The 26,670-nt window shown below is 42.2% G+C and overlaps 1 protein-coding gene across 4 annotated transcripts in view; it reads left to right on the plus strand.

Annotated features, from left to right (window-relative positions):
* Positions 1 to 22,193: 22,193 nt before the first annotated feature.
* SP8 (Sp8 transcription factor) overlaps positions 22,194 to 26,670 on the plus strand; it is a 56,899-nt gene continuing 52,422 nt past the window's right edge. The window contains exons 1-2 of one of the 4 annotated variants that reach the window (XR_004538109.1): positions 22,194 to 22,292; positions 23,185 to 25,112. Coding sequence is in view for 3 of the 4 variants with exons in the window: in XM_033930905.1 (XP_033786796.1) it covers positions 22,272 to 22,292; positions 23,185 to 24,744 (1,581 nt within the window). In the remaining variant the exon portion in view is untranslated. Of the gene's footprint in view, positions 22,293 to 22,400; positions 22,629 to 22,978; positions 23,035 to 23,184; positions 25,924 to 26,670 lie in introns of those variants that run through there. The other 3 variants (XM_033930905.1, XM_033930906.1, XM_033930907.1) reach the window with 3 other exon arrangements.

Below are 26,670 nucleotides of genomic sequence, written 5' to 3' on the forward strand. Positions count from 1 at the left end.
TGTCTTGATGTATGATGAGTATGGCTGGGAGGTCATCGTAGACTTCAAAATGGTGGCATTCCTAATAGGTCTCCAAGACAGTTTTGCCAAGTTTCCCTACTCTCTGTTCCTTTGGGACAGCAAGGATAAAAGGCTCACTACCAAAAACGGAACTGTCCGCAGCTGACCATGTTCTCTGTGAGGAAAAACAACATCAAATGGGAACCGCTGGTGGACCTCCCCCCCCCCCCCCAGAAAGTGCTGATGCCACCACTGCACATCAAATTGGACCTAAGGAAACAATTTGTCAGAGCTCTAGATAAGGAGTCAACAGCCTTCAAGTATCTTCAAGTCACCTTCCCTAATCTGTCTGATAAATAGCAAAGCTGGTGACGTCATCAAAACACAGATAAAAACGATCCTATAGTGCAAGAAATTTCCCAAGAAGCTAACTGGGCTTAGAACAGCTTTGTCACAGTGGTTTGGGGCTTCCTGGGCAACTACAGGGCCAAAGACTATGTAGAGTTGGTGAAGAATTATAGTAAAATGGCATTTGGACATTTGCCCCCTCTTTTACAAACACATAGCGCAGATTTTAGCGCCAGCAGTAACTGCTCTAACACTAACACATTAATTTAATTTTCTCATTCACAGGTTTTCAACATAGCATTGTCATAGCGATAATCTAATATTGAAAATGTCCAAAAGAGAAACAAGACTGCAAGTTTGGACTCATTTACATCAATTTGGTGGGATCAGGCAGAGAACTACCTGTAGCTGAACTACCAGCTGTCAGGAGTCTCATTAGATATGGGTTGTATTTGAGAGACAGACAAAATTACAGCACTGATGAACTGGTCAATGGCCTAACTACTGGATTATTTGCTCAGTGGTATAAAGCAAATCCAAACTTCTGTGGTTCTGTTATAAACAGCCATGTTAGAATTAAAACAAAGTTGAAATTCATGTAGGAACAAAGCCAGCAAAGTTTATGTGGGCAGAGCAAAACTAGATTTATGGAGCTTTTTATACACTTATAGACATACTTAACTCTAAGTGTGTAATAAAGAGTTATACTGATGTGGTATGGAATTCTACCTGTGTCAATGGAATATACATACTTTGTGACTGCAGAGAGAAGAAGATTCCTGTGATTTTGTTAGGCTTTATAAAAAGTCAAAGAGAGAAAGTTGGGAATGTTGGACCTCTTCAGATTGGACCAGTCAACCTCCCTGAGACCAGAAGACAAGAAGGAGGATGAAGAAAAGCAGAGAATGAGATGAAAAAAGAACAGCAGAAGAGCAAGAGATTATGGAGAGATCTGTTCTTGAAGTGGAACAGGGAGATTTGGATGATGTAGGGGGAAGAACCAATGGAAGAACCTCAAGTTGCTCTTGAGAACATTAGGAAGAGACCAAAATATAATACTGAGGATAAAATAACATAGCCATTGTCAGTATAAAACACCATCCTGGACTGAAAGGACAACAGAGATTGCAACTGCTGCCTGGAATGATGCAGGATTCAACACTCGCTGGGACACTGCTATGGTGATTGATCAAGACAAGATGAAGAAGACTCAGGCAAAAATCATGAAAAAACTGGATGTACAGTTTAAGAAGGAACTGCAGCAGAATGGCATCAGTTGCATTTTCTTTGATGGTCATTGTGATGATACCAGGGTCAAATTTCAAGTTTAATAAAATTTGATATACCTCTTAAAAATTGTCTAAGCGGTGTACATTACATTTAAAAATTATAAAGACTTTGTGGTATATAATTAAGACGTGAACCAAAACAAGACAGACTGAAACAAATAGGAAAGGAGGGTAGAACTATAGTCCTAATAGGAAAGAAAGATAAAAAAAGGGCAACACAGTGGGGGAGGGAGGCTATGCTCTTCTGTATTTAATTTTTAAGGGGAGTTGGAGTCTAGAACAGAAAGGATATCAAATGTCATAGGTGTCCTTAAATAAAAAACTTTTGGAGTTTGTTTTAAATTTATTTATATTTTCTTCCTCTCTTAAGTAGAGTGAAAGTGAGTTCCAGGGTACAGGCATGGTAACTGAAAAATACGTTTTCAGGTAGTATCGTAGAAAAGGTGTCTTAAAGATGGAACATGGATTGCTGGATCTTAGAGTTCTTGAAGAGCAATAGGGGACAAGTAATCTTTCCATAAAACCCGGTGTATGTAAGATTTTTGTTTTGAATATAAGCAGTAAGATTTTATAGGTAATTCTGTGGGTGATTGGTAGCCAATGAGATTTTATAGGTCATGTTAAGGCAGAAGTGAATGGTAGAATGTATTTTAAGGAGGAGCATTATACAGTTTGTATGGAGCCAGGAAGCAGCTATCTGTGGCAAGTAAAGAGAAGACTCATGCAGAAATAATTGCTGATAATTTGGTTGCATGGTTGAGAGAAAGAGAAGACAAAGCTCTTCGAGCTATTGCAGATGATTCCTGTAATATAAACACTGGTTGAGAGGGAGGAGTGATGCATTATGTTGAGGAGAAGCTACAAAGGAAGTTGGTGTGGGTTATCTGTAACCTGCACACAGGCAAACTATCATTCAGGCACTTGGGCCCTGATACTATAAAAGACGCCTAAAGTTAGGTACCTAGATAGGCATGCTTAGCCGATCTAGGTGCCTAACTTAATTTTTTAATTAGCTTAATTCAGTGCCTAACTTAGTTGCACTATTTAGGCCAAGAAAATCCTGTACCTGTACCATGAAAAGCCCTTGATAGATCCAGACTAGCCATCACACATCCAGTCCATAGAAAGGTGTGTAAAAATGACAACTGAGGCTGTTAGTCATGTGTACAATCAGGAGAAGAAGGAACATTGTATCAGGGGTTAGCTGGTCAGCACGGAGCTCATGAGCTGAAACAAGCAAACAAGATATGGCCTTTTTGCTGGATTAAAAAAAAAAAAATAACATTAAGGCCCTTTTTTTTTTACTAAGCTCATGGCCCATGGCTCAGGGTGCTGAATGCTCCAACGCTCACAGAATTCCTATGAGCATCAGAGCATCCCACTCCAAAGATATGAATGAAACAGTACCAACCTGTCTGTATGACAGCTTCAGATGTTATGGCCAGATCTAGTAGAACAGAAAGCAGGTCTCTGGAGTAGCCTAGTGGATTTAGACTTTATATTGAAAATGCCCCTCTAAGTGTATTAGAACAGGTTAAGATTTATATTCTTAATATATCAAAAATTGTGATTGCACTTGGAAAAAACACTTTTTAATTGTTAGGTATTCAAGTTTGCATAAAATTATAAACATGAAACTTATTCTAAACTAAGGGGATAACTAGTATTTTCACATTTCCAGAATGTGTCCTTTCCAGTGGCTTCGTTGTCTTAGAAACTCAAATAATACTGTTGAAAGTATTTTTATTAGCCTTTATCTGCAAAACATCATACTAGCTTTTGAAAGTTAATGATGGTTACAACTCTGACTTGTACTTCCTTTGACCTATTCTATATAGAAGGCATTGCATGGGCCTAGTAAAATCTTAACTATAGAATAACCTGGAAAGAGTGCTTGATGTGGACAGGGTGGAAAGATTCCTTTTCACTCAGCCTCTCAAGAGTTTAATGCACTTGTGCTTTTCTTTTTAGACTTCCTCACACAAACATATGCTTCAGTAATCTTTTCAAACACTAAAATGTTTGAATAACTATTCTGTACAGACATCTGTGTTTTCTGGGCATCTTTTTAAGGGTTACACCATGATAGTCTAATTTACTAGATCATTTGAAAAGAGAACTATGCACAAAATACAGCAAAAAATTTGTCCAACTGTATGCAGGTTATTTTAAATTGTGACCCCTAAAGGAGACAACATTGCCGAATTTGGAGACTTACTATTGAATAAGTGCTAAGATTTCTGTGTCACTTAGCACAGAAGCATACACACAAAAATGGCTTGCTTCTAAGAACTGATTCTGGGGTTATTTAGCAGCAGCATTAAAGACTGGAAGAATGGCAAGTGCTCATGTCACCTTCCTTATACTTTGTAAGAACATGGGGTGGGCACTAAAATATGTTTTAAAAAAGAGCATTTAAAGTACATGCATAGCATTAACAAAATGACACAATGGGAGACTGTGTAAATTTAGTACTATTTAAAACCTAGGGCAAACTTCAATTTGCAATCTTTTGAAATTGTATGTAGGATGGAGAGATCAAGAGTGAGAAGGAATAAGAGTGTAGGGGGAGGGGGAATGCAAGTAGGAGAGAGTGTTGAATAAGGCAGTGATTCCCAACCCTGTCCTGGAGGAACACCAGGCCAATCGGGTTTTCAGGCTAGCCCTAATGAATATGCATGAGAGAGATTTGCATATGATGGAAGTGATAGGCATGCAAATTTGCTTCATGCATATTCATTAGGGCTAGCCTGAAAACCCAATTGGCCTGGTGTTCCTCCAGGACAGGGTTGGGAACCACTGGAATAAGGGGATGATGAGAAGGGAGGGAAGAGCAAAAGTAGGAAGAGGAGGGGTGGAAGGAGAGAGGGGCGGGGATTGCAGGATACAGAGAGGACCCTGGATTGGGAGAGGAAGAGGAAGGAGTCCATAATGAGGAATGGAGGAGATGGTGCAAGAGAAAGAGAACAGAAGATGGATGATAGAGACTAGTTAAGAAGAATAGGAAGACAATGAAAGCAGAAAAAAATAAAAAGGGATTAAAATATCCACAGAAGAAAGAAAGAAATAACTGAAATAGAAAAGAGGAATAATGACAACAGGGAGAAGCATAAAACAAAAAAAAGGATAGAGATAAAGTGGAAAGTATGAAAAAAAGACACAGAGACAGAAAATCAAGTCAAAGACACCAAATGTTATCAGGAAAGGAGTGCACACTGATTTAGAGTGTGCTCTTTTTTCTAAAGGAGAGTCCGAGAGTCTCGTCTCGATGGGCGGCTGTAACGCGGGGATGGAGGGCCCGCGCAGCCTCCCATGGAAACGAGCACTCCGCGCGAGAGGGGGAGGTATAGACGAGCAGGAGGCAGCTCAGCAATAGACGGGTTTGAAGTTCCCGCCGCGGGGCTGCCTCCTGATAGGAGAAAGGAATCGGGGCGGAGTTCATAAAGCCGGGACCTCGGAGGACCCAGCGTCTTCCTGGATCCTCCGAGGCGGCTTTTCCTGCCCGCCCTCCCGCCCTCTATTTGTCTGGTTTAGCAGAGTTTAGGTAGGCGGTTATCCTGAGCTACGGTATGGTACAGCTCATCAGGTGATGAGCGGGGGGGGCCGGCAGGGAGCCGTGCTCGGGTTCTGGTACTCTGGTTAAAGGGGCATGTTGGGACATGCCACCCCCCAGACCCTTGCTGGCATGGCAGGATCGGGGGCCGAATATTATTGGTATTGGTTTAAGGTGTAGCTCGGGAAACTGTTTTTTGTTATGTAAGTGTTAAATTAATGGTTTGTTAATAAACAGAGCTGCGGCTATTTATCCATATACGTGAGTGGTGTGATTATTGAGGGGAGTTTAGGTGTGGATGGGGTGGGGGAGAGAGAGCAGGCCAATACATATCCCGTAGTTAATAATGCACCCTTTGATCTCGAGAAACAAAAAAAAAATTAGCCAATGAACATTCCCAGAATTGACATGGGAAATGACATGGAACTAAAGGTTTTTGCTTCCAATCCCTAATGACCGTCCTGGTTGCTGTGTCTGGGTGTAACTATTGAAGGCTAGCTTGCTTTAAATAAACAGGAGGTGGGAGGCATAGAGGTCTCAAAGTACATGCCACAAAATTGCAGAGATGAGCAGAGTGATGAAAATGCAGTGTAGCTCTGGAGGTAAAAAGTATTTATTTGTTTATTCAATTTTCTATACCATTCCCCCAGGTGAGCTCAGAATGGTTTACTTGAATTTATTCAGGTACTCAAGCATTTTTCCCTATCTGTCCTGGTGGGCTCACAATCTATCTAATGTACCTGGAGCAGTAGGGGTATTAAGTGACTTGGCCAGGGTCAAAAGGAGCAGCATGGGCTTGAACCCACAACCTCAGGGTGCTGAAGCTATAGCTTTAATTACTGCACCACACTCTTCCATAACTACAAGTAAATGGTGAAGAACAGTCTTTCTCAACATGTGGTATGCGTACCCTTAGGGGTACATGGGCCAAGTAACTGGGTTGGCTTCAGGGGGGGGGACAGGCAGGGAGGGGGGAGGGATCAATCCCCAGAAGTAGCTTCAAAGTAGTTGGGCAGGCAGGGACCCTCAGCATACAACTTAATTTTGGGACAAAAGCAGAAAGGCAGGGAAGGGGAGGGGGCATGAACTTGACACAGAAAGAAGGGAGGCGGCATGAACATGAGACACAGAAGAGAGGTAGGAAGGAGGCACTAACTTGGGACATAGGAGGGAGGGAATAGAAAAGCAGAATTGTTGGCCATGAGTATGTGAGTGAGAGATTGTGCACATGGGGAAAGGAAGAAAGGAAAATTGGGCAGAGAGAGAGAGAGGGAGGAATGAGGTAGAGATGCATGGGGAATAGAAGGATGAGAAGGAGAAATATTGAATATGGTGGTGGAGAGGGAACAGAGGGACAGATTAAAGGGGATGCAAGGTGGGGGAATATTGGACATAGTGATGGAGGGAGAGATGTGGCATGGTGCTGGAGAGGAGTGATAGGAATGGGCATGGGGCTAGTGGGAGGGGTGAAAAATGCTGCACATGATCCGAGGAATAAGAGAGGGAAAAATGTTGGATGTGGCAGTAGAGGGTGTGGGAGAGATGCCTGGATCTCTCAAGACAGATGGACAGTGAGAGAGAGAGAGGGAGACATGTTGCCATTAGGGGTGGAGGAGAGAGGAAGAAAAGTTGGACACAAGGAGGGATAGAGAGAGATGTTGGTTTGGGGAAGTGAATGAGGTCTGAAGGAGAGGAAATGTGCAGGAGGCAGAAAGATAGAAATATTGGATGCAGTCAGAAGGAAGTCCAACCAGAGACTCATGAAATCACCAGACAACAAAAGTATGAAAAATTATTTTATTTTCAATTTAGTGATCAAAATGTGTCAGTTTTGAGAATTTATATCTGCTGTCTATATTTTGCACTATATTTGTCTATTTTACTATAGTTGCTACTAAGGTGACATTGCATATTTTAAAGTCATCTGCCTTGACCTCTTTGAAAAAAAAACTGAATATAAATGACAATTGACATTTTCTCTGCATACAGTGTGTTTTGTGTTTTTTTAATTTTGTGGTTACCATTATGTATTAATAAGATTATATTGTGTGTATATGAAAAATGGATGGAAGAAATTGCACTACAATTAGTACTATTGTAATAGTGGTGGAGTCAAGGGCAGAGCTTGGGCAGGTCTGGGGCAGAGCTTGAGCAGGTCTGGCGTGGAGCTTGGGCGGGGGTACTCAGTTGGTATTTGTTAGGCTTTGGGGGTACTTAGCTTGAAGAAGTTAAGAAATAGATTGAGAAGAATAAAGACCTCCCCATATGCTCGAAGCAAAGATGAGAGCTGATGCAAAGACTCCAAAGGTCGTGTCAAGGTAAGTAACACATCATCTGCAAAAAGCATGATTTTATGTTGAATATCCCCCACATTCTATTCCTACGATACCAGAGTGAGATCGAACCCTCTGAGCCAAGGGTTCTAAAGATAAAGCAAATAATAAAGGGGAGAGCGCACAACCCTGCCTGGTCCCCTGAAAGAGCTCAAACTCCATAGTATAGCTGCCGTTAACCAACAAAGGCTGATTATATAAAGAGCGAACCCAGCCAATATATCTAGCGGGGAATTTGATCTGTTCAATAACCTCAAACAGAAATGCCCACCCCACCCTATCAAAAGCTTTCTCCATGTCTACTGCTAACAACAAAGCCAGATCTGCAGAAAGACTGGCCTCATGTAAAATATGCAATATATATCTAATATTATCTTGCGTTTGTCGCCCTTGAATAAAACCAGACTGATCCTGATTAATTAAACAGGGGAGCACAGTTTGAAGGTGATTAGCCAAAAGCTTAGTAAAAATTTTATAATCTGTCCCCAATAATGATATAGGACTATAGGACGAACAACATTGGGGATCTTTACCTGGTTTTAAAATCAAAGAAACCCCAGCCAAGTGCCAAGAATGTGGCAAAACTGTAGTATCAACTATATCATTATAAACTTTGGTCAAAAGGGGCGCAAACAGAGTACCAAACGTTTTATAAAATTTATTAGTATACCCATCAAGCCCAGGCGATTTCCCCACAGGTAGATTTTTAATAACTAACAAGACCTCAGACACTAAAATAGGTTGTTTTAAAACTAACTTTTCAGCTTCCTTAAGCTGTGATAAGTGGGCTTCAGATATAAAAGCTGAAATGTCATTCCCAGAAGGGTTCACAGCAGCATGGTATAATTCCTGAAAAAAACCAAACAAACTCAGAATGTATAGCTGCCTCATCAGTTAACAAAGTCCCTGTCCACGACTCTGTCTTAGAGATATGATTACATAATCCCTGCTTACACAATTGATGGGCTAACAGTCTGCTAGATCGATTACTAAAGTCAAAAACTGCTGTTGAGTAAGATTAAGCTGATGCTGAATATCACCTAATTCCAGAGCAGATAATCGGAGCAAAACTTGATCTGAAGTAGGGGTCTGAAGTCCCTGTTTTTTGTCCCACTGTAAAACAGCCAACTGTTCTCTAAGTTGCCCCTCTTGAAAGGATTCCTCCTTACGAACATGAGCCTGTAAGGATATTAGGGCACCACATAAAACAACTTTCAGACCCTACCACAAAACAAAAGAAGAACTATCAGGAGTATCATTGAATTCAAGATACTGTAAAATTTGTTGACTTATAAATTTCACATTATTCGGGACATTTAAAAGCACATCAGAAAATCTCCAATATCTATTCCCAACTCTAGGCTCCCTAGGACGCAAAATCATCACCACTAGGGAATGGTCAGACCAAGTTTGCAAACCATTATCAGCTGACTGCACTTCCTCAAACAATTCCACTGCAACCAGCCACATATCTAGACGAGAATATGTACGATGTACAGAGGAATAATAGGTATAATCTCTCATCTTAGGGTGAAGATCCCTCCAAACATCCACCAATCTCCATTGTGTACAAAAAGCAGCTAAACTCTTTCCGCCTGAGCATACAGGGCAGAACTCATAGAATTATCCAGCAATGGATCCAGGGTTCAATTAAAATCACTGCCTATTAACACAGGACCCTGAGAATGCTTTAGTAAAAGTTCTGACAATTGATCAAAAAAATCTGATTGAGCACTATTTGGGGCATAAATATTCAATAAAGTACAGACCAAAGATCTCTGTTGAATAACTAATAGACGATACCTACCCTCTCTATCTTTCACTACCTTGGAGATTTGCCAATTTAAAGAATCAGCCAAGATTATTCCCACCCCATGTTCCTTTTTTTGAGCTAATGAATAAGATGCTAAATATATTCTGTTATATTTATTATGAGAAAGAAGGGATTCTCCAGATGGGAGTAGGTGGGTCTCCTGTATAAAACATACATCAATCTTCAATCGTAACATTTCTCTAAATAAAGATCACATTTTTTGTGGAGTATTAAGGCCTCGCACATTAAAAGACATCCATACAGTAGCCATTAAATCATCTGGACAAAAGAAAAGCTATACCTGGGCATCCACAGTGTACCTTGATATCTACATAATCCAACATACAAACATATAATAGGAAAAAAGTACAGTTGAGAGGGCACCAAAGGTAATATCATCAGTGCCATAAACATAAATGACACTGAATACAATAAAGAAAAGAAAAAAACACAAAATTTCCATCCCCCCCACTCCCCCAATACCCACCCCGTAAACCAAAGGCATAGGAAAAAGGAAGACCAAAACATATACTTCCCTGCCATGCCAAACAGAAAAAGTGATGTCAGAATACTAGGTCTTAGAAACATTTAAGCCAGGGGTGTCCAACCTTTTGACTTCCATGGGCCGCATTGGCCGAAAAAAATGTTTCTGGGGCCGCACAAACGCTGCAGCAAGACAGAAGAGGGAGCCGGCAAGACGGTAAACACCCGGGGGCAGCAGAGGAAAACACTGCATCGTCTTTGACCAGGGCCACACAAAATATTCATGGGGCCGCATGGGGCCCTCGAGCTGCAGGCTCCACCCCTGGAATTCCACCCCTGGAATCCTGCACATTTATATTTCAAAAGCTATCAGCCAATATTAACAGATTGGGTGCCAATAATCTCCACTAAAACCAACATTGGCAAACTATAACTCAAGGGTGACCGCAAATCTGATTTTTGGCATGTCAATCGCTTTTTACCACCTTCCACCCACTGCCACTTAGGTCACGGCTTCAGGGTAGGTACAGGTACTGCAACATCCGGTGGCGTGAGTCCCTCCACGCCTTCCAAGATAAGATGAGCTTCTGCACAGGTTTTAATAGAGTGAAGTTTGCCTTGATAATAAAATGATAGTGCAAAAGGGTATTTCCACTTATACTTAATGTTATGAGCCCGTAGATGTGTCACGGACCACAACTCATATCTCTGCTTTGATGTAGCTGCAGCCAAGTCCTGATAAACTTCCATGGAATAAGTATCCCAGATAAAAGACTCCAGGCTGCGCACTTTAGCTAAGACAGCTTCTTTTAGCTTGTAATCTGAAAAACAAGCAATGATATCTTTAGACAAATTAGATCGAGTATTACCCAAGGCTCGATGAGCACGATCAGTTTTTATTAAATCAGGCTCCATGGGTACACCATTATCAGCTAAAAGCTGACCACCAGCTTTTTCACAACTGACTCCACATTCTTATATTCCGAGGTTTCCGGAATACCTCGAAAATGCAAATTCGACCTTCTGCTTCTGTTCTCCAATCTTCCAACTTTTCAGCTAGTGTCACCTGGGAAGCATGTAGGTCTTTCACCGTATCACATAAAGTGGCCACCGCTCCATGTTGTTCGTCCATATGCGTTTCCACTTCCTCCACTCAGTTCCCCAAATCTTTAATCTCTGATCTGAGGTCCGATGCTAACAACGCCAACTCTCATCGAATAGCCCCCGTCATGCTCTCCAACGCCATAAGTACAGGAGAAGGCCGTGAGGGCCCTCATCAATATTAAGCAAGGATAACACAAAATTTCATGCAAGTTTAATGGAGTAATTCCCCTCCTTCAGTACAGTATATTTCGCTAGAAGTCGGCAAAGGTGAGAAAATGCTGAGAGTCTTTATGTAAGTGTTCAACGCTAGGGGAAAGTACCTCTATGACATTTTAGCGCTGACAGATCCTAATGCTTTTCCCTCCCTATGCTGAGACTAGCGGCAAAACTTTTGCCCTGAGGTCTGTGCCACTTTTAGTCTCGGCATAGGGAGGGAAAAGCATTAGGATCTGTCAGCGCTAAAATGTCATAGAGGTACTTTCCCCTAGCGTTGAACACTTACATAAAGACTCCCAACATTTTCTCACCTTTGCCGACTCCTAGCGAAATATACCGTACTGAAGGAGGGGAATTACTCCATTAAACTTGCACGAAATTTTGTGTTATCCTTGCTTAATATTGATGAGGGCCGTGCACAGCTACGGGTAGTTGAGGTATGAAGGACTATTAAATGTATATGGAGAGAGAGGCCTTAGATTTTTAAGGACCTCAGATTTTTAAGGACGTGCGGTTTTAGATCCGCGAGGTCCATAAGGTCCGTGTTTTACCCCTTCCCTACAATGTTTGTTCATCCAGAATTGCTACCAGTTTCAGCTTCATCTCCTCTTTAAAGTAACCCGACTCACCTAACCAGTTCAAATACAGGAAACTCCACTGTCTTTATAGGCTATATCAGGGGTAGGGAACGCTGATCCTCGAGAGCCATACTCCAATTGGGTTTTCAGGATTTCCCCAATGAATATGCATTGAAAGCAGTGCATGCAAATAGATCTCATTGGGGAAATCCTGAAAACCCGACTGGAATACGGCTCTCAAGGATCGGAGTTCCCTACCCCTGGGCTATATTCACTGAACAGCAACATTTAAGATGAGATGATCCACCGTTTGCATGTTGAGGTTTGCAATGGCAAAATCCTGTTCCCATTTTGCTTTTCCATTTGGTTTACTGAGGAATTGTCGTTTCCATCTCCCCCTTTTAACTTTGTAGTTTTAAGAGCAAGCATCAAATGTAACTCGGTAAAAATAAAAACTGACAAAATGACTTCAGTAAAAGTGACAAAAACTTTTAAGTCCAGCAATTAGTTACATTTGCTTAGTTACTATTCAACACTAGCAGGTCACTCGTTATTTGGATCTGGCAAGAGAGTGTAGTACACTTCCCCCTCCGTATTTGCTGTGATAGGGGATTAACAGACCCGCGACTACAGAAAAACCGTGAATAACTTTTTCATATGTTATTCGCTGTTTTCTATTCAAAGCCATCGTGAATAGGGTGAAACCGTGAATAACAAGGTGGGAGACCTGGCCTGTTCCTAAAGGAGAGGCAAAACACGGTGAAGAAAGTGCCGGGAATCGGCGGTTTTCTCTGTAACCGCTTGGAATGAGCGATTTATCTGTGCAAGCTGATGTAATTTGGGGGGAGGAGCCAACAAGCTAAAAAGCACGAATAATCAAAACTGCGATTGCTGAAACCGCGAATATGGAGGGAGAAGTGTACTGTCAGATCGCAGTGGGAATTCTGGGTCAACTAACATTCATCTGAATACATTGTGACAACTGGTTTCTCCTTGTTACTGCAGGGAAGGGATTTTTTTTTTCCCAAAACAAACTAAAACTAAAGAAACCTGTGGCAAAAATACATAACAGTATTTCAGCTTTTCCATTGAAGGAGCGTAGCAAAGATTTTGAATAATTGATGTCTTAATATTGCCCACACACAAGATATCTTTCAGCCCAGAGCTATTAAAATGCAATATCTCAAGCATCAGCATGTTATTTGATAGTCATTGTCGAAGTTTCCAGATTTTAGAAGGTGAAGGGCACATGCATTGGAGCTGCAGGCCAAGAGAAATCGAAAATTGATACAATATTTAAAGCCGTAAAACTTTTCAGTAAGCTGTATGCTTCTCATAATGTAGTAACTGTGTCTGATAATAATCAGACCAACACAAAACCTATTCAAGGTGCCTCGGGGTTTTCTTCCATATTAGGAGGGGCCGCTGAAAAGTTTTCAGCCAACCTACAAAGTTGGGGCAGTCTCCATCGAGGGCTAGTCCAGTAATTTTCCACTTTTTTTTTTTTCGTTCTGTCGGAAAAATACGGAACGAAAAAAGTGGCCAATCGCCCCAATTTTGTTGGTTGGGCTGAGAACTTTTCAGCGGCCCCTCCTGTTCAAAAATTGCAACAGTCAAGCATAGGTGGTTTAGTTAAAATCTAGAGACTGTATGACTTCAGTTGATTCAGACAGAAATGAAAAGACAGACTTTGATCTGTTCTAGCAAAGTAAAATTAAAAAAAAAAAAATCTGAAACCGGAAAGTACCTGATTTGCATTTATTTTGCAGCAAACCTTGCGTTTTTCTTTAAATATTTTCAGCTGCACTAAGAATTAAAATTGTATTGGATTCAAGATCTGTTACTCAGAATTATATATATATATATATATATATATATATAAAAAACCCACATCGGGTCTAAGTAATAAAAGCTACGAGTATTTCAAGTTTGCTTTGGAAAATTAATCTTTATTTTTGGAAGAAAATGTATACTTAGAACATAATCATCCAGCGACGTCGCCCTGCAACCTTGAAATACATTCATTTGCTTTTGGAAATTAAATACCGGGCAGAGAAAGGGCAGAACAATAGAGAAACTGAAAGAGGTGAGGTGAGGAGAAAGTAGAGGAAATTCGGAGAACGCGAGACCTGTCACGCACTATTTGAATAGTGCTATGGGGAAGCAAACCTGAGAGGGGTAACATCCATTCCAATTGATTTACATCAGGATCAATTACAGCAAAGGAGGAAATTGCATCTAGGCAAAATAAATTCGGACAGATGATAGCAGAGATGCGGCCAGAAAAAGAATGCCAGCTTTTTAAAAAAATGGGACATAAAGCTGCATTGTAAAAATCATCTGGAAAACAGGTTTCCCCATTGAAGTGTTAATTGCTGTGGAAGAGTTCTGCGTGTAAAGTGCCTGGAAGCCGACTGTCACCCCGCATATGCAAATGCACTAAAGCGTTGAATGCCAGCCAGAGGGGTTCATGTTCCGATTTATTTCCAGGCATGCCGAGACATTAATATGTGTTCTTGGAGGGTTCGTACAGTACGAGGTGTTATTTCCTTATAAAGAAACACCAGATCTCGCTTTCCATTCTCCTTACACAATTATCCGCATTATTTATGCTACATCGAGCGATCTAATTTCTGCGTGATAGTCAGCTAATTGCTCTGGCAGGTAATTAGAACCGGTTTACAACGCAAAGGGCTTTCGCAGTGCCCCCTAGATTATTAAAGTTGCTCTGTAAATTATCACAGATTTGGGGCACACATACACACAAATCTCTTTTGAGTAAGTTCTCAGCCATCAGAGCTGGGATACTGCTTTTTTTTTTTTTTTTTTCTGTATATTTATTATTATTCCTGGACCCAGAGTCGAATTTTTCTAAAGCAGGCGATATTAAATCCAGGTTTTTTTGTTCGTGTTCATTGGTCCAGAATAACTTGGGCCATTATGGTCGGGAAAGGGCCAGGTTTGAAACGAGATTCCAGGATGGCAGTATACAGCAAGCATGTGGGGGAAAAGAATGGCTTAAACTGAGACATCTGTTCAGCGTTGCTCATCTGATTCTATACAAGCGGGTCGGGCTAGCAGAAGAACCTGTTCGCCACTTTTTCTTCTAAGTTAATGGGACCATTAGGAGGGGGGTGGGGGGAAGCTAATTGAGCAGCAATAAGTAAATAGCTAGAAAAAGGGTACCTGCCGTGTTGCAAAAGGAACAGTAAATATATAAATATTTAGCGTATAAAAAGCTTGCAGGCATGGGTTTCAAGAAAAAAATAATCTTACAGCCTCCAGGACACAGAAGTATCGCAAGGGAGCCATAATGAGATCGATGTGCTACTGTTTTGAGAAGAATGCACAGGCCTGATTTGCATTTCCTTTCTTATATATATATATATTTTTTTGGTGCATATAAGGCACCATAGTTTCCCTTACAATGATTTGTTTTTCCACTAAGTCATTTCGATGAAATTCCAAGAGTGGGTGGCAGTCCAATGTGTCAATGTTTCCACTTGCTGTCTAGGCCAGGGGTAGGGAACTCCGGTCCTCGAGAGCCGTATTCCAGTCGGGTTTTCAGGATTTTCCCCAATGAATGTGCCTTGAAAGCAGTGCTTGCGAATAGATCTCATACATATTCATTGGGGAAATCCTGAAAACCCGACTGGAATACGGCTCTCGAGGACCGGAGTTCCCTACCCCTGGTCTAGGCTAATATACAGAATATATACATACGCCAGGGGTGTCCAATGTCGGTCCTCGAGGGCCGCAGTCCAGTCGGATTTTCAGGATTTCCCTAATGAATATACATGAGGTCTATTTGCATGCACTGCTTTCATTGTATGCTAATAGATCTCATGCATATTCATTGGGGAAATCCTGAAAACCCGACTGGATTGCGGCCCTCGAGGACCGACATTGGACACCCCTGACATACGCCCTTTGCTTTCCCCTATTTCTTATATTTTGAGAAACTGAGCTTTGGTTTCAATTGTCCACCGAAGAGCATCATATGTTCCCCTCGGAGTTATCAAACATTTACTGTATCACTCTCCCACTATTGTCACAGGCATCGTCCCTGAAGCTTGTGCAGTGGCTTGAACACATGTGTGGTTAAAAACCAGAGGACCCGGAGCAGCTTCTAGATTATTTGTAATTAAACGCAATTCCCAAAGTAACATTTATCTTCCCGAAAGTGCGATTGCAGTTGTCAGCCGTCTGGAGGAGACGCCGGGGTGATCTGGGAGCATTAGCTCTGCTGGTGACAGAACAGAAGGAAAAGAAATCAATAGTGCTGAGGATAGGAATTTAGTCGTTTAAGTGTAAGACCTAGCTGAGAGAAAGTGAGATATAATAGTAAATCAGCGAAAACAAATCTGTTCTTAAAAAAAAAAAAAGAACAGCTCCCTAGTTCTCTCTCTCACACACACAGGGCTCCTTTTACAAAGCCGTGCTAACGGTTTAATACGCGTAATAGCACGCGCTAACCGCTTCCGCCTCCTCTTGAGCAGGCGGTAGTTTTTGGCCAGCGCGTGATGAAAAGTCACGCGCGTTAAACCCGCTAGCGCGGCTTTGTAAAAGGAGCCCACACACACTTTATCATATACAGACTTTAGCCGCTCGGTTTTCATTTTTGCTTACCCGATTAGCCTTGTAATCCGAATCTAGCCCATCTGTAAAATTCAGTATATTAAATGCAGTGATTTAATTTGGATATATATTGAAGCACATTACAAATGCATATTGCATGATGCATCTGTACAGCGCTGTGTGCGTCTGGTAACGCTACAGAAATAGTAGTAGTAGTAGTGTATGTGTGTGCACGTATGCACATGCTTCTGAGTTATGCACTCACACTCATGTCGAGGAAACCTTGTCAATATTTTTTTTAAAATCTTTATTGATTTTCAAACTTTGACAGTGCAATATAATTAATTGAACATAAAATACTGCATAAAATGCACTATTAACTACACAAGTAATGCATAAAACAATCATTTTCTCCCATATGTTAATTTTTGCTTTTGTACTTACTCTGCCAGAAATAGAAAGATTCCCCATATGTGATCGTTTCAAATGCTGCAGTAGGCGAAGGCCACTCAAGTCTATAAAGAGCGATGACACTTTTAATAATTACTTATGGTTGAATGGAGACAATGAGCAACATCTTTCAGAAGGGGGAAAAAAAAAATCACCTCCTCGATTTTACAATGATATTGTCACACGAGGATGCTATGCCTAAAAAGGATAGAAAAAAAAAATAAATCCTAATATGTTATGTGAAAACCGCCTTGCACGTGGTAATAAGAGATATAGGTGTTGGAAAATAAAAGGCACTTACTCTCTGCCAAGATCCACGCACTGTGCCGAGCCGGAATCAACAAATTTCTTTCATTTTGCAACGAAGCCGTTTTCATCCAGCGGAACTGGTAATGTTTAGATACTGTAATCTTTTCTGCATTTATTTTTCCCTGCCATCTTGCCATGACCTGAAGTTCCCTCGCATTCACCAGACAGTAACCTGATGCATCTTCCCGGCTGCTTGAGCATAACTCATACCTGCAAGTATGTTAAGAATCCCCCCACCCCCACCCCAGTCGTACACATCCTTCCACTGGCACCTTTGCATCCCATGCAGAGGCATTCTTATTATTTTCAGCACGCTTTTGGAAACTAAAGCAAAACGGGGGTGGGGGTGGGGTGGGGTAGAAAGCTTAAAACCTGGCTGTGATCAGTCAAAACCAACCTTTAGCCGTGTTTTGTTTAACAAATCATTTTAGTACAGAAAAGTTTTCACTAGAAGTGACAATGAAGTGAGAAGGTCGGAAGCCAACCCAGTTGAAAAGTGGAAAACCGAATTTCCTCCAGGTTCCAAATCATACCTATCTCAGCCTGTTTTCCAATTATTTTATGCGCCATTCGGTGTGGCTATGTCTGTGCATGATTATTTTGCCCTTTACTTGTAACAGCTTTTTTTTTTTAATGTCAACTCAATGTTCCTGAACAAGTAGTACACTTCTCCCTCCGTATTCACGGTTTTAGCATTTGCGGTTTTGATTATTCACAGTTTTTAGCCTGCTGGCTCCTCCCCCAAATTACATCAGCTTGCATAGATAAATCGCTGATTCCAAGCGTTTACAGAGAAAATCGCCGACTCCCAGCACTTTGTTCACCGTGTTTTGCCTCTCCTTCAGCAACAGGCCAGGTCTCCCACCATGTTATTTGCGGTTTCACCCTATTCACGATGGTTTTTAATAGAAAACAGGAAATAACATATGAAAAAGTTATTCGCGGCTTTTCAGTATTTGCAGTTCTGTTAATCCCCTATCACAGCAAATACGGAGGGAGAAGTGTACTTAATTTTTTTATTTATTCAATTTTCTATACCGTTCTCCCGGGGGAGCTCAGAACGGTTTACATGAATTTATTCAGGTACTCAAGCATTTTTCCCTGTCTGTCCTGGTGGGCTCACAATCTATTAATTTTCTGAAAGGATATATGGAATAGTCCTACCTAAACCCATTGTGGGTGAGATAACCCTTTCCAGTGTGGGATTTCACAGTTTCACAAATTCAGTGCCAGCGCTTGAGTCAGTATATCATGACAGGAAACAAGGGTTACCCTAAGCTAAATCTGCTCAAAGTTCTAATTGCTAATGGATAGTGTAGCTGCAAGGTGTTACGTATACTTGGACAGGTTGCTCCCAGGATGTAAATTAGGTCCCGAAAGCTGTTGTCCAAATCGAAGAAACAGAGAAATTAATCTGGGAGACTATCCATCATAGCCTGTAATAAAGGGAGCGACATGGATGAGACAGATGATATGATTAAGGAGCTGTGGTCGTTTTAATTAACTTTTTGCTGTCCTGTAATGATCAAACTGGTCAACAGACCCGGTCAATAAGCATGTTAATATCAAACAAATAAAACCAGGGATGATTAAAAACCTCCTGGTTTATTAAATTTGAAATTCAAATGAAATTTATGCTGCAGATGCAGACTGAATGCTAATAGATTTAAGCTTTATTGAGACTGAATCTCACAGGTTTTCAAGAAACAACACAGACATTCATCTAGTATAGTGCATTAAACTTCACAAGGGAAAGAAAGTTTTAATTAATTTCGAAGGTGGGAGAAGAGAACAACTTGTGTGCCGTTATTTCCCAGATAGTTGCAGAGGAGACATGATAGAGACTTTACAAAATCATAGAGAAGGTGGAGAGGGGCAGATTCTTCAACCTATCGGGAACCACAAGAACAAGGGGGCACTCGGAGAAATTGAAAGGGGAGAGGTTTAGAACCAATGCTAGGAAATTCTTTTTCACCCAGAGGGTGGTGGGCACCTGGAATGCGCTTCCGGAGGCTGTGATAGGACAGAGTACATTACGGGGTTTCATAGAAGGATTGGATAAATTCCCGATGGATGCAGAGATTGAGGGATACAGATAGAGGTATAGATAGGATTATGTAAGGGTATAGACAGAGGGATAAAGGGGATTGAAGGGTTTTAGGCAAAGGATCTCCTTACAGGTCATGGACCTAATGGGCCACCGCGGGAGCGGACTGCTGGGCACGGTGGACCTATGGTCTGGCCCAGCAGAGGCAACTTCTTATGTTCTGTGGCACTGACGCAAAGGCAAAGCGGAATAACTTTCCTTATGTGATCTATGAAGGGGTGCTGAAATGTTCTCAGCCCAACCGAACAACTTCCTAAATTCTGAGGGTTATTTTGCCACTGTAGCTCGTAAAGAGTGTTATCTTATTTCATTAAGTGTCAATTTGCAAAAATGAAATTGTGTTTTTTTAAACATTGTTTCTTTATTTTTTTTAAAAAAATCTTTATTGATTTTCAAACTCAGTGCAATACAATTAATTGAACAAAAAATAATGCATAAAACATACTATTAATTACACAAGTAATACATAAAACAATCATTTTCTCCCACCTCCTCCCAATTATAAACATTGTTTCAAATCATTGATTGAACATATTCAGTCATTCTCTTCTTGGTTGGGCTGAGAAACATAATGCCAGTGATTTACTAAGAGCTCCTTTTACTAACCTGCGCTAACAGTTTTAGCGCACGCTACACACTAATGCCTCCCTAGAGCTGGCATATTTTCCATGTAGCGTGGGGGTTAGCACGCGCTAATCTTCAGTGCGCGCTAAAAATGCAAGCATAGCTTAGTAAAAGGAGCCCTAAACTCCTCTTTCTTAGATTTAGAGCAGCAAAGTGGGATGGAATGGAATAGAGAGGCATGTTACTCAAAGCAGTGATCCAGAAAGGGTACAATAGATTTGGCTTTATTTCTATTTTCTGCACATATTACAATTATTCAGCCTTCAAATTCACTTCAAATCAACACCACACTAAGTTGAATATTTTATATATAATTGATCTAACACTGTGACTTTTCTTTCAAAAGAGGCTTCTGATTGGCTGCAAAATTTTAAAATGAAGAAACTCATTTAATCTTTACCACAGATACGAATGAGATTAATGTTTGGTCTTGATAATGAAAAAAAAATGCTTCTTCAGTACTATGAACAAAGTAAAAGATTTGTTTTTATTTGGATGAATATAAGCAACTTCCAAATAATTAGTCCTGAGTAATAAAATGCATAATCCTTTTTGTGATTTCCCGGTCTAGTGTAAAAATATAATGTAAAAACGAAATAAACTTTTCATAAAATATTTAGCATAATATTTAAGTAGCATCCTAAGTGAAAAGTTTTATATATATCTATTACGGCTCAAATATTAGGAAGAAAAAACCCAAATATATGCAACTATCTAGTATCTGTCATACACATACATAAGGCATTTTTTTTAAACAAGCAACTGTATTGATCACAAGAAACCTGACATTTAAACAAGTGTGCATTAACTCTGGGAAATGAATATCATTACAGAAAGAGACCAAAGCAATGGAGTTAATTCTTTTTTATTTGTTAAACGGAGTTCCCTCCTTCCCCCACCCCTTCCTCCTCCTGGGCTGTCCTGTCACGCCTTCTCAACAGGCTAAAATCATTCAGAACAGCTCGGAGAGATAAACACGACATTTATGTTAACCGTCAACCTTCAGAGAAAGAAAGCAGTTCATTAATTTACTTCACACTTTCTTTAAAGTATGATAACATGTGTTATATACCTCGCCCCCTTAATAGATATGATGTAGAGTTAGGGCAATCAGACTAATAAAACGGATAAAACACCGACAATTTTGACTATCTTAATAAAATGTAGACGAATGATAACACCCGACTTTCCAGTTCATGAGATAGAACCAATAGTACCTAGCTAGATTATAGAATACTGCAACACCCTTAATAATTGAAAACGTGTTTGGGCAGTCAATACTGCATATTTATCTGTGGTACAGGGTCTTTACTGACGGAAACATAATGCTTGCAATCGGGCGGTAAAGATCATCTATTAAGACTCAACAAGATTATAAACGTATGGGAAAGCAAGCAGATCTCAGGTCCAAGTATTCTACAGAATCTACTTGAAGTGAACTTTAAGAAGAAAGATTATCACCTGGACTGAAATTTTAAAAGTATCTGAATCTCAAAAATTATGTTTATAGATATTTTAGATATATAAATATAGTTACACATAACAAAACACCCCCCCCCCCCGAGAATAGTCAAGACTGTGAAGGTTTTACGTGTCAGAAAATCTAGAGAAAAAGAACCCCCCCCAAAAACAAACTACTTGGGAAAACAGCGGAGGAAACGTGTGTGGTCTACCTGTTGCAAACGTCTTCAGTCGATAAATGTGGAAGACGTATCGTGACATTTATTAAAGAATATTTGTGTATGTTTTCAGTAACAGCTGTCCTTTTCTCCAAGAAGTAAAATCTACGCAAAAAGAAAAGTAAATCCCCTCCCCCCTTCCCCTTTGGATAAAATGAAGATTTATTTCATCACAAATTTACTCCGTCGATTAAGGGACAGAGATGCCAAAAACAATCCTATGGAGACAAAACTGCCCTCTCACGACCTATGTAATTTCTGTTCCGCTGGATCAGCTTCTAGAATGGGAAGACAAAAAGGGAAACTGCTGGAGACAGGAACCTGATGCACGAAAGAAGTGACATCCATACTGCAGAATTTGTAGACCGAGGCTGTGAGATAGGGATTGGAAAAAAAAAACAACAACAACCCTAAGAAAAATAAACGTTTTGTAAATAACTGAGTATTTAACTACTGTCCCTTAAAACTCTTTCCGTCTGTCTGTCTGTCTCTCTCGTTCTTTCTATCTCTCTCCCCTCCCCCACCCCTCCTTTTGGAGGCGGTCGGAGAGGGCTGCAGGGTACTGGAGCTGAAAGTGTTCAGTGTGTTGATGACCTCACGCAGCAGCGTGTCTGAGCGGTCCTGCGAGTACGCCGATTGGCTGGCTGGGACTCAGCGGTACTTCAAAGCCTGAGAGGAGCTACAATTGTGGTGGAATGGGCGGAACTGATCATTGTATTGCACACCTCTAAAAAAAAAAAAAAAAAAAAAACCCACTGCTCTGATTTATAAATATAAAAAAGATCCTCTGAGGAGGGCACTTTTGTGATGGCAACTTCACTTCTAGGGGTGAGTCTAAGGATTTTCTTGCTGGTTTAATTAGTTCCTTTATAGCCGATTGGAGGGGTTAAAATAGCCCCGGTCAAGACAGGGCTATCAGTCTCCTATTGAGTTTTTAGCACAAGCAACTGAAGAAAAGAAAGCGAAAAGGGGGCAGAGTCACTTCAGTCAGGATAAGGTTTTAAGGGCATTTGTACAAACAACCTACAGCGTGTTCCTACGGAGAAGCGGCCTGTTACGTGACTGCTGAAAGCTGCCCTGTGAATTTCTTTTTTTGTTTGTTTATTTTTTAAAGTCTTATCAATCTATCTATATATTATATATCTCACCCGTCTCGTTTTACAGGTATGTTCACCTCGTCGTTTGTACGTATTTTTCTATATCTAAAGTTTGTTTCAAATATATATTTTAGATTGGCCTTTCAAAGTAAAAATTTTAAACTCAGAATATGATTGTTATTAGAGGAGAAGAAGGTGGTAGTGGGTGGTAGGACTCCAGAAGCCTGGGAATGACATTTGGAGAACTGCTCGGGATAAAAATTATCCAACGCTTTCTGCTCCGGCTACACTCACGATTTCTTTCTATTTATTTGTTTGCTTCGTTTGCAATGCATTTGAAGAAAAAGGGCTTGGCCTTCCAAAACGAAAATGCCGAAGCAGAACTGCGTTTTATTAGTAATTAACCACGCTTCCAATGCATTGAGCTGGGTTTGCTTCTTGAGGGTGGGTCGGTTGCAGTAAGTTCTCTACTTGTGCGTACAACTAGAATCAGGGTGCGCCGTATTTTTGTTGTTCTTTTATTCTGCACGTTTTATTTTCCCTCTCCCCTCCCCTCCCCCCCCCACACACATTATTATTGTTGCTTAAACATCTTTCCTTTTTTTTTTTCCTTCTTTCCCCAGGAAGAACCGAGGTTAGGCTCGACTCCTCTGGCCATGCTGGCAGCCACCTGCAACAAGATCGGCAGCCCCAGCCCGTCGCCCTCCTCGCTGTCGGACAGCGCGTCCTCCTTCGGCAAAGGGTTCCACCCCTGGAAACGCTCCTCGGCGTCCTCCTCTTCCACGGGCGGCGGCGGCAGCTGCAACCTGGGCTCCAGCCTAGCGGCGGGCTTCGGCGTGTCCTCGAGCTGCGGCGGCGGCGGGGGCGGAGGAGCGCGGGGCGGCTCGGCGGCGGCGGCCGCGCTGGTCTCGGACTCTTTCGGCTGCGGCGCCTCCCCGGCCGGCTCCAGCGCCTTCTCGCTCACGTCCAGCAGCGGCAGCGCCGCCGCCGCCGCCTCCTCGCACTTCGCCAACGACTACTCGGTGTTCCAGGCGCCGGCGGGCAACTCGTCGGCGCCGCAGGAGGCGCACCAGCCCGTCTTCATCTCCAAGGTGCACGCGTCCGTGGACAGCCTGCAGGGCATCTACCCGCGCGTGGGCATGGCGCACCCCTACGAGTCCTGGTTCAAGCCGTCGCACCCGGGCGAGGTGGTGGGCTCGGCGGCAGCGGGCAGCGCCTCCAGCTGGTGGGACGTGAGCACGGCCACCGGCTGGCTGGACGTGCAGAACACGGGCGGCGCGGCGCTCCAGAGCTCCCTGCACTCGGCCGCCGCCGCCGCCGCTGCCGCCGCCGGCCTGCAGGCGTCGCTGCACTCGCCCCTGGGCGGCTACGGCACGGACTACGCGGGACTCGGCCACGCGGCCTTCGGCGGGACGGGGGGAGGAGGGGGCGGGGGAGGCGGCGCGGGGGCCGGGGGAGGGGGGGCTGGCGGCGGCGGCGGCACCCCCTCGCACCTGTTGGGCCCCGGCCATCACCACCACCACCACCACCACCTCATGGACGGCTTCAAGCCCGTGCTGCCCGGCGCGTACCCGGTCGATCCCCCCCTGACGGGCGGCACCATGCTGGGCGCCGTGCCCTCGGCGCCCCTCGGCGCGTCCCCGCGCTCCTCCTCCTCGACGTCCTCGTCCTCCGCGCGCCGCTACTCGGGCAGGGCCACGTGCGACTGCCCCAACTGCCAGGAAGCCGAGCGCCTGGGGCCGGCGGGCGCGAGCCTGCGGCGCAAGGGCTTGCACAGCTGCCACATCCCGGGCTGCGGCAAGGTGTACGGCAAGACGTCGCACTTGAAGGCGCACCTGCGCTGGCACACGGGCGAGCGGCCCTTCGTCTGCAACTGGCTCTTCTGCGGCAAGCGCTTCACGCGCTCCGACGAGCTGCAGCGGCACCTGCGCACGCACACGGGCGAGAAGCGCTTCGCCTGCCCCGTCTGCAACAAGCGTTTCATGCGCAGCGACCACCTCAGCAAGCACGTGAAGACCCACAGCGCCGGCGGAGGAGGCGGCGGCGGAGGCGGCGGCGGCGGCCCGCTGGGCAAGAAGGGCAGCGACACTGACAGCGAGCACAGCGCCGCCGGCAGCCCGCCCTGCCATTCCCCGGAGCTGTTGCAGCCGCCCGAGCCCGGCCACCGTAATGGGCTGGAGTGAGAACTGCTCTGGCGCGGCCGCCTTGGACTCCCTCTTGCGCGCTCTGCTCCCCCCTTCTCCTAGGCCGGGACTTTCTGATCTCTTTGCAAAAGACGCGGCCTTGTAAGTAAAACAAGACGGCGGCGGCAAAAGTATGACGGTTTCATGGATAACTTCGGAGTTTGGGCTTCTGCAAAAGAAACCTGAGAATAACAGCAAACGTTAAGGCTGGCATTTCGTGGAAGTTGTCAAAACATTTGCCCTCTTATTTGCCTGGTTGAAGTAGCCGAGGAGGTACCTAAGGACAAACTTTAATCTGTTGGTATATCTTGAAAGAGAGTGAATCCAATAGCCAAGTCCCAGTTGGGTTAATTTAATTCGAAAAAGAAGTATGCCTTATTCTGTTTTTTCAAGTATTTAGTTTAAATGAACATCAACATTGCTTTTCTTTTTTTTCCTTTTTGTTCTATTATTAAAATCAGAGGACCTACACACAAATGGTTGTGAAGCATGAATGTTTTTTCAACATATATTCTGAAAACCAACTCTAGCTGCTAATCCATAAAACGTCAAATAAAAATTTAAATCAATCAAAATGTGAAGGATCTCTTCCTTTACATTGTTTTAAACTGTGTGATTATCCGTATGAAATTTTGTGGATTAAAAGCTATAATGACTTTGATCTAAGAATGAAAATAAACAAAGGCTGTGAGATTGCTCAAATGCTTTGGATCATATTAGTCATCTGTGAAGCTCTGGAGATGAAAATGTTCAAAACGATATTTCTAGAGTACTTACATTACAATGAATTACAAAGAAATCTTCCTTTCAAAAGTCTGGTGAACCCATGGGCTTAAATTGTGCTTATTGGTTCACATCTGAGGTTAAGAGAAAGACCCAATTTTTTTCTGGTGGGACTAGACCGAGTGAGTGTATTCCGTGCAATTGTTTGCACTATCTGTCTACACGAATGACTTTTTTTTTCCACCAATGAAAACTTTTAATCTCTGCATCTGTTGTCAATAGAAAGCTATCCATTTATAAAGACCCTTCTGTACAGTCATGCAAAAGGTATTTGAAAAGGTTAAAGATGAAACTTTTATGTGATCTGAACAAATTAAACAAAACTAAAGAAGCTTTCGGTTACTTTCAAACAAAGCTGTCCTAACAATGCCAAAAAAGATCCTCCACCCCCACCACCATCATCCTTTTTTTTTTTTTTTTCCCCGAAAAGCAGCCTTTGATTTCTACGACGGGAGACCTAGATTTGTTTTAATTAAATATGTAACTCCACCAATAAATGAGTATGAGATGCAGTTGTCCAGGAGATGATTTTGGACAAATTTGTATAGTATTTTTCTTGTACATTACTTCCAGTAAATATTTGAAAATATATTAAAGTACTTTTGAGGGTTTTTTTGTCACAAGAAATTATTATTGTTGAAGCCCTAGTTAACTGCAATTTTGGGGCTTGTTTCTTGAGGTGTATATCAAAATAATCGCACTTTCAGGATATAGTTTTTGCTTCAATATGAATTTAGATAGGTATAAAACTGTAACTACACAAACGATATTGATAAATGTTGAATGACATTTAATTTAATGGAGCATGTACTTATTTACATTTGCAGGCCATTCAGTTTTAGTAAAAGTGAGAGTATTATTTCTTAAATGGGTTTGCCAAAACCCATGCATTAAATAAACTGTCAAGTGAAACTGAACTGACTGGCCTATGTGTATTTCCTGGAATTTTAAAAATATGAGAGAAGAATATTGGTAATTGTTTGTAAACACTCCTGATACAACTTTTATGGTTTGCAAATGATGCAAACTGTATTTCTCATTGTAATGCTGAAATAATTTGGATATTTCACATTGAAATGGAAAACCTTTTGCTGGAACATTTTAGATTGCATTTTAAATGCATGAAATGTAATTGGATTATTT

Source organism: Geotrypetes seraphini, chromosome 2 (assembly GCF_902459505.1).
Source record: "Geotrypetes seraphini chromosome 2, aGeoSer1.1, whole genome shotgun sequence".
Taxonomy (NCBI): Eukaryota; Metazoa; Chordata; class Amphibia; order Gymnophiona; family Dermophiidae; genus Geotrypetes; species Geotrypetes seraphini.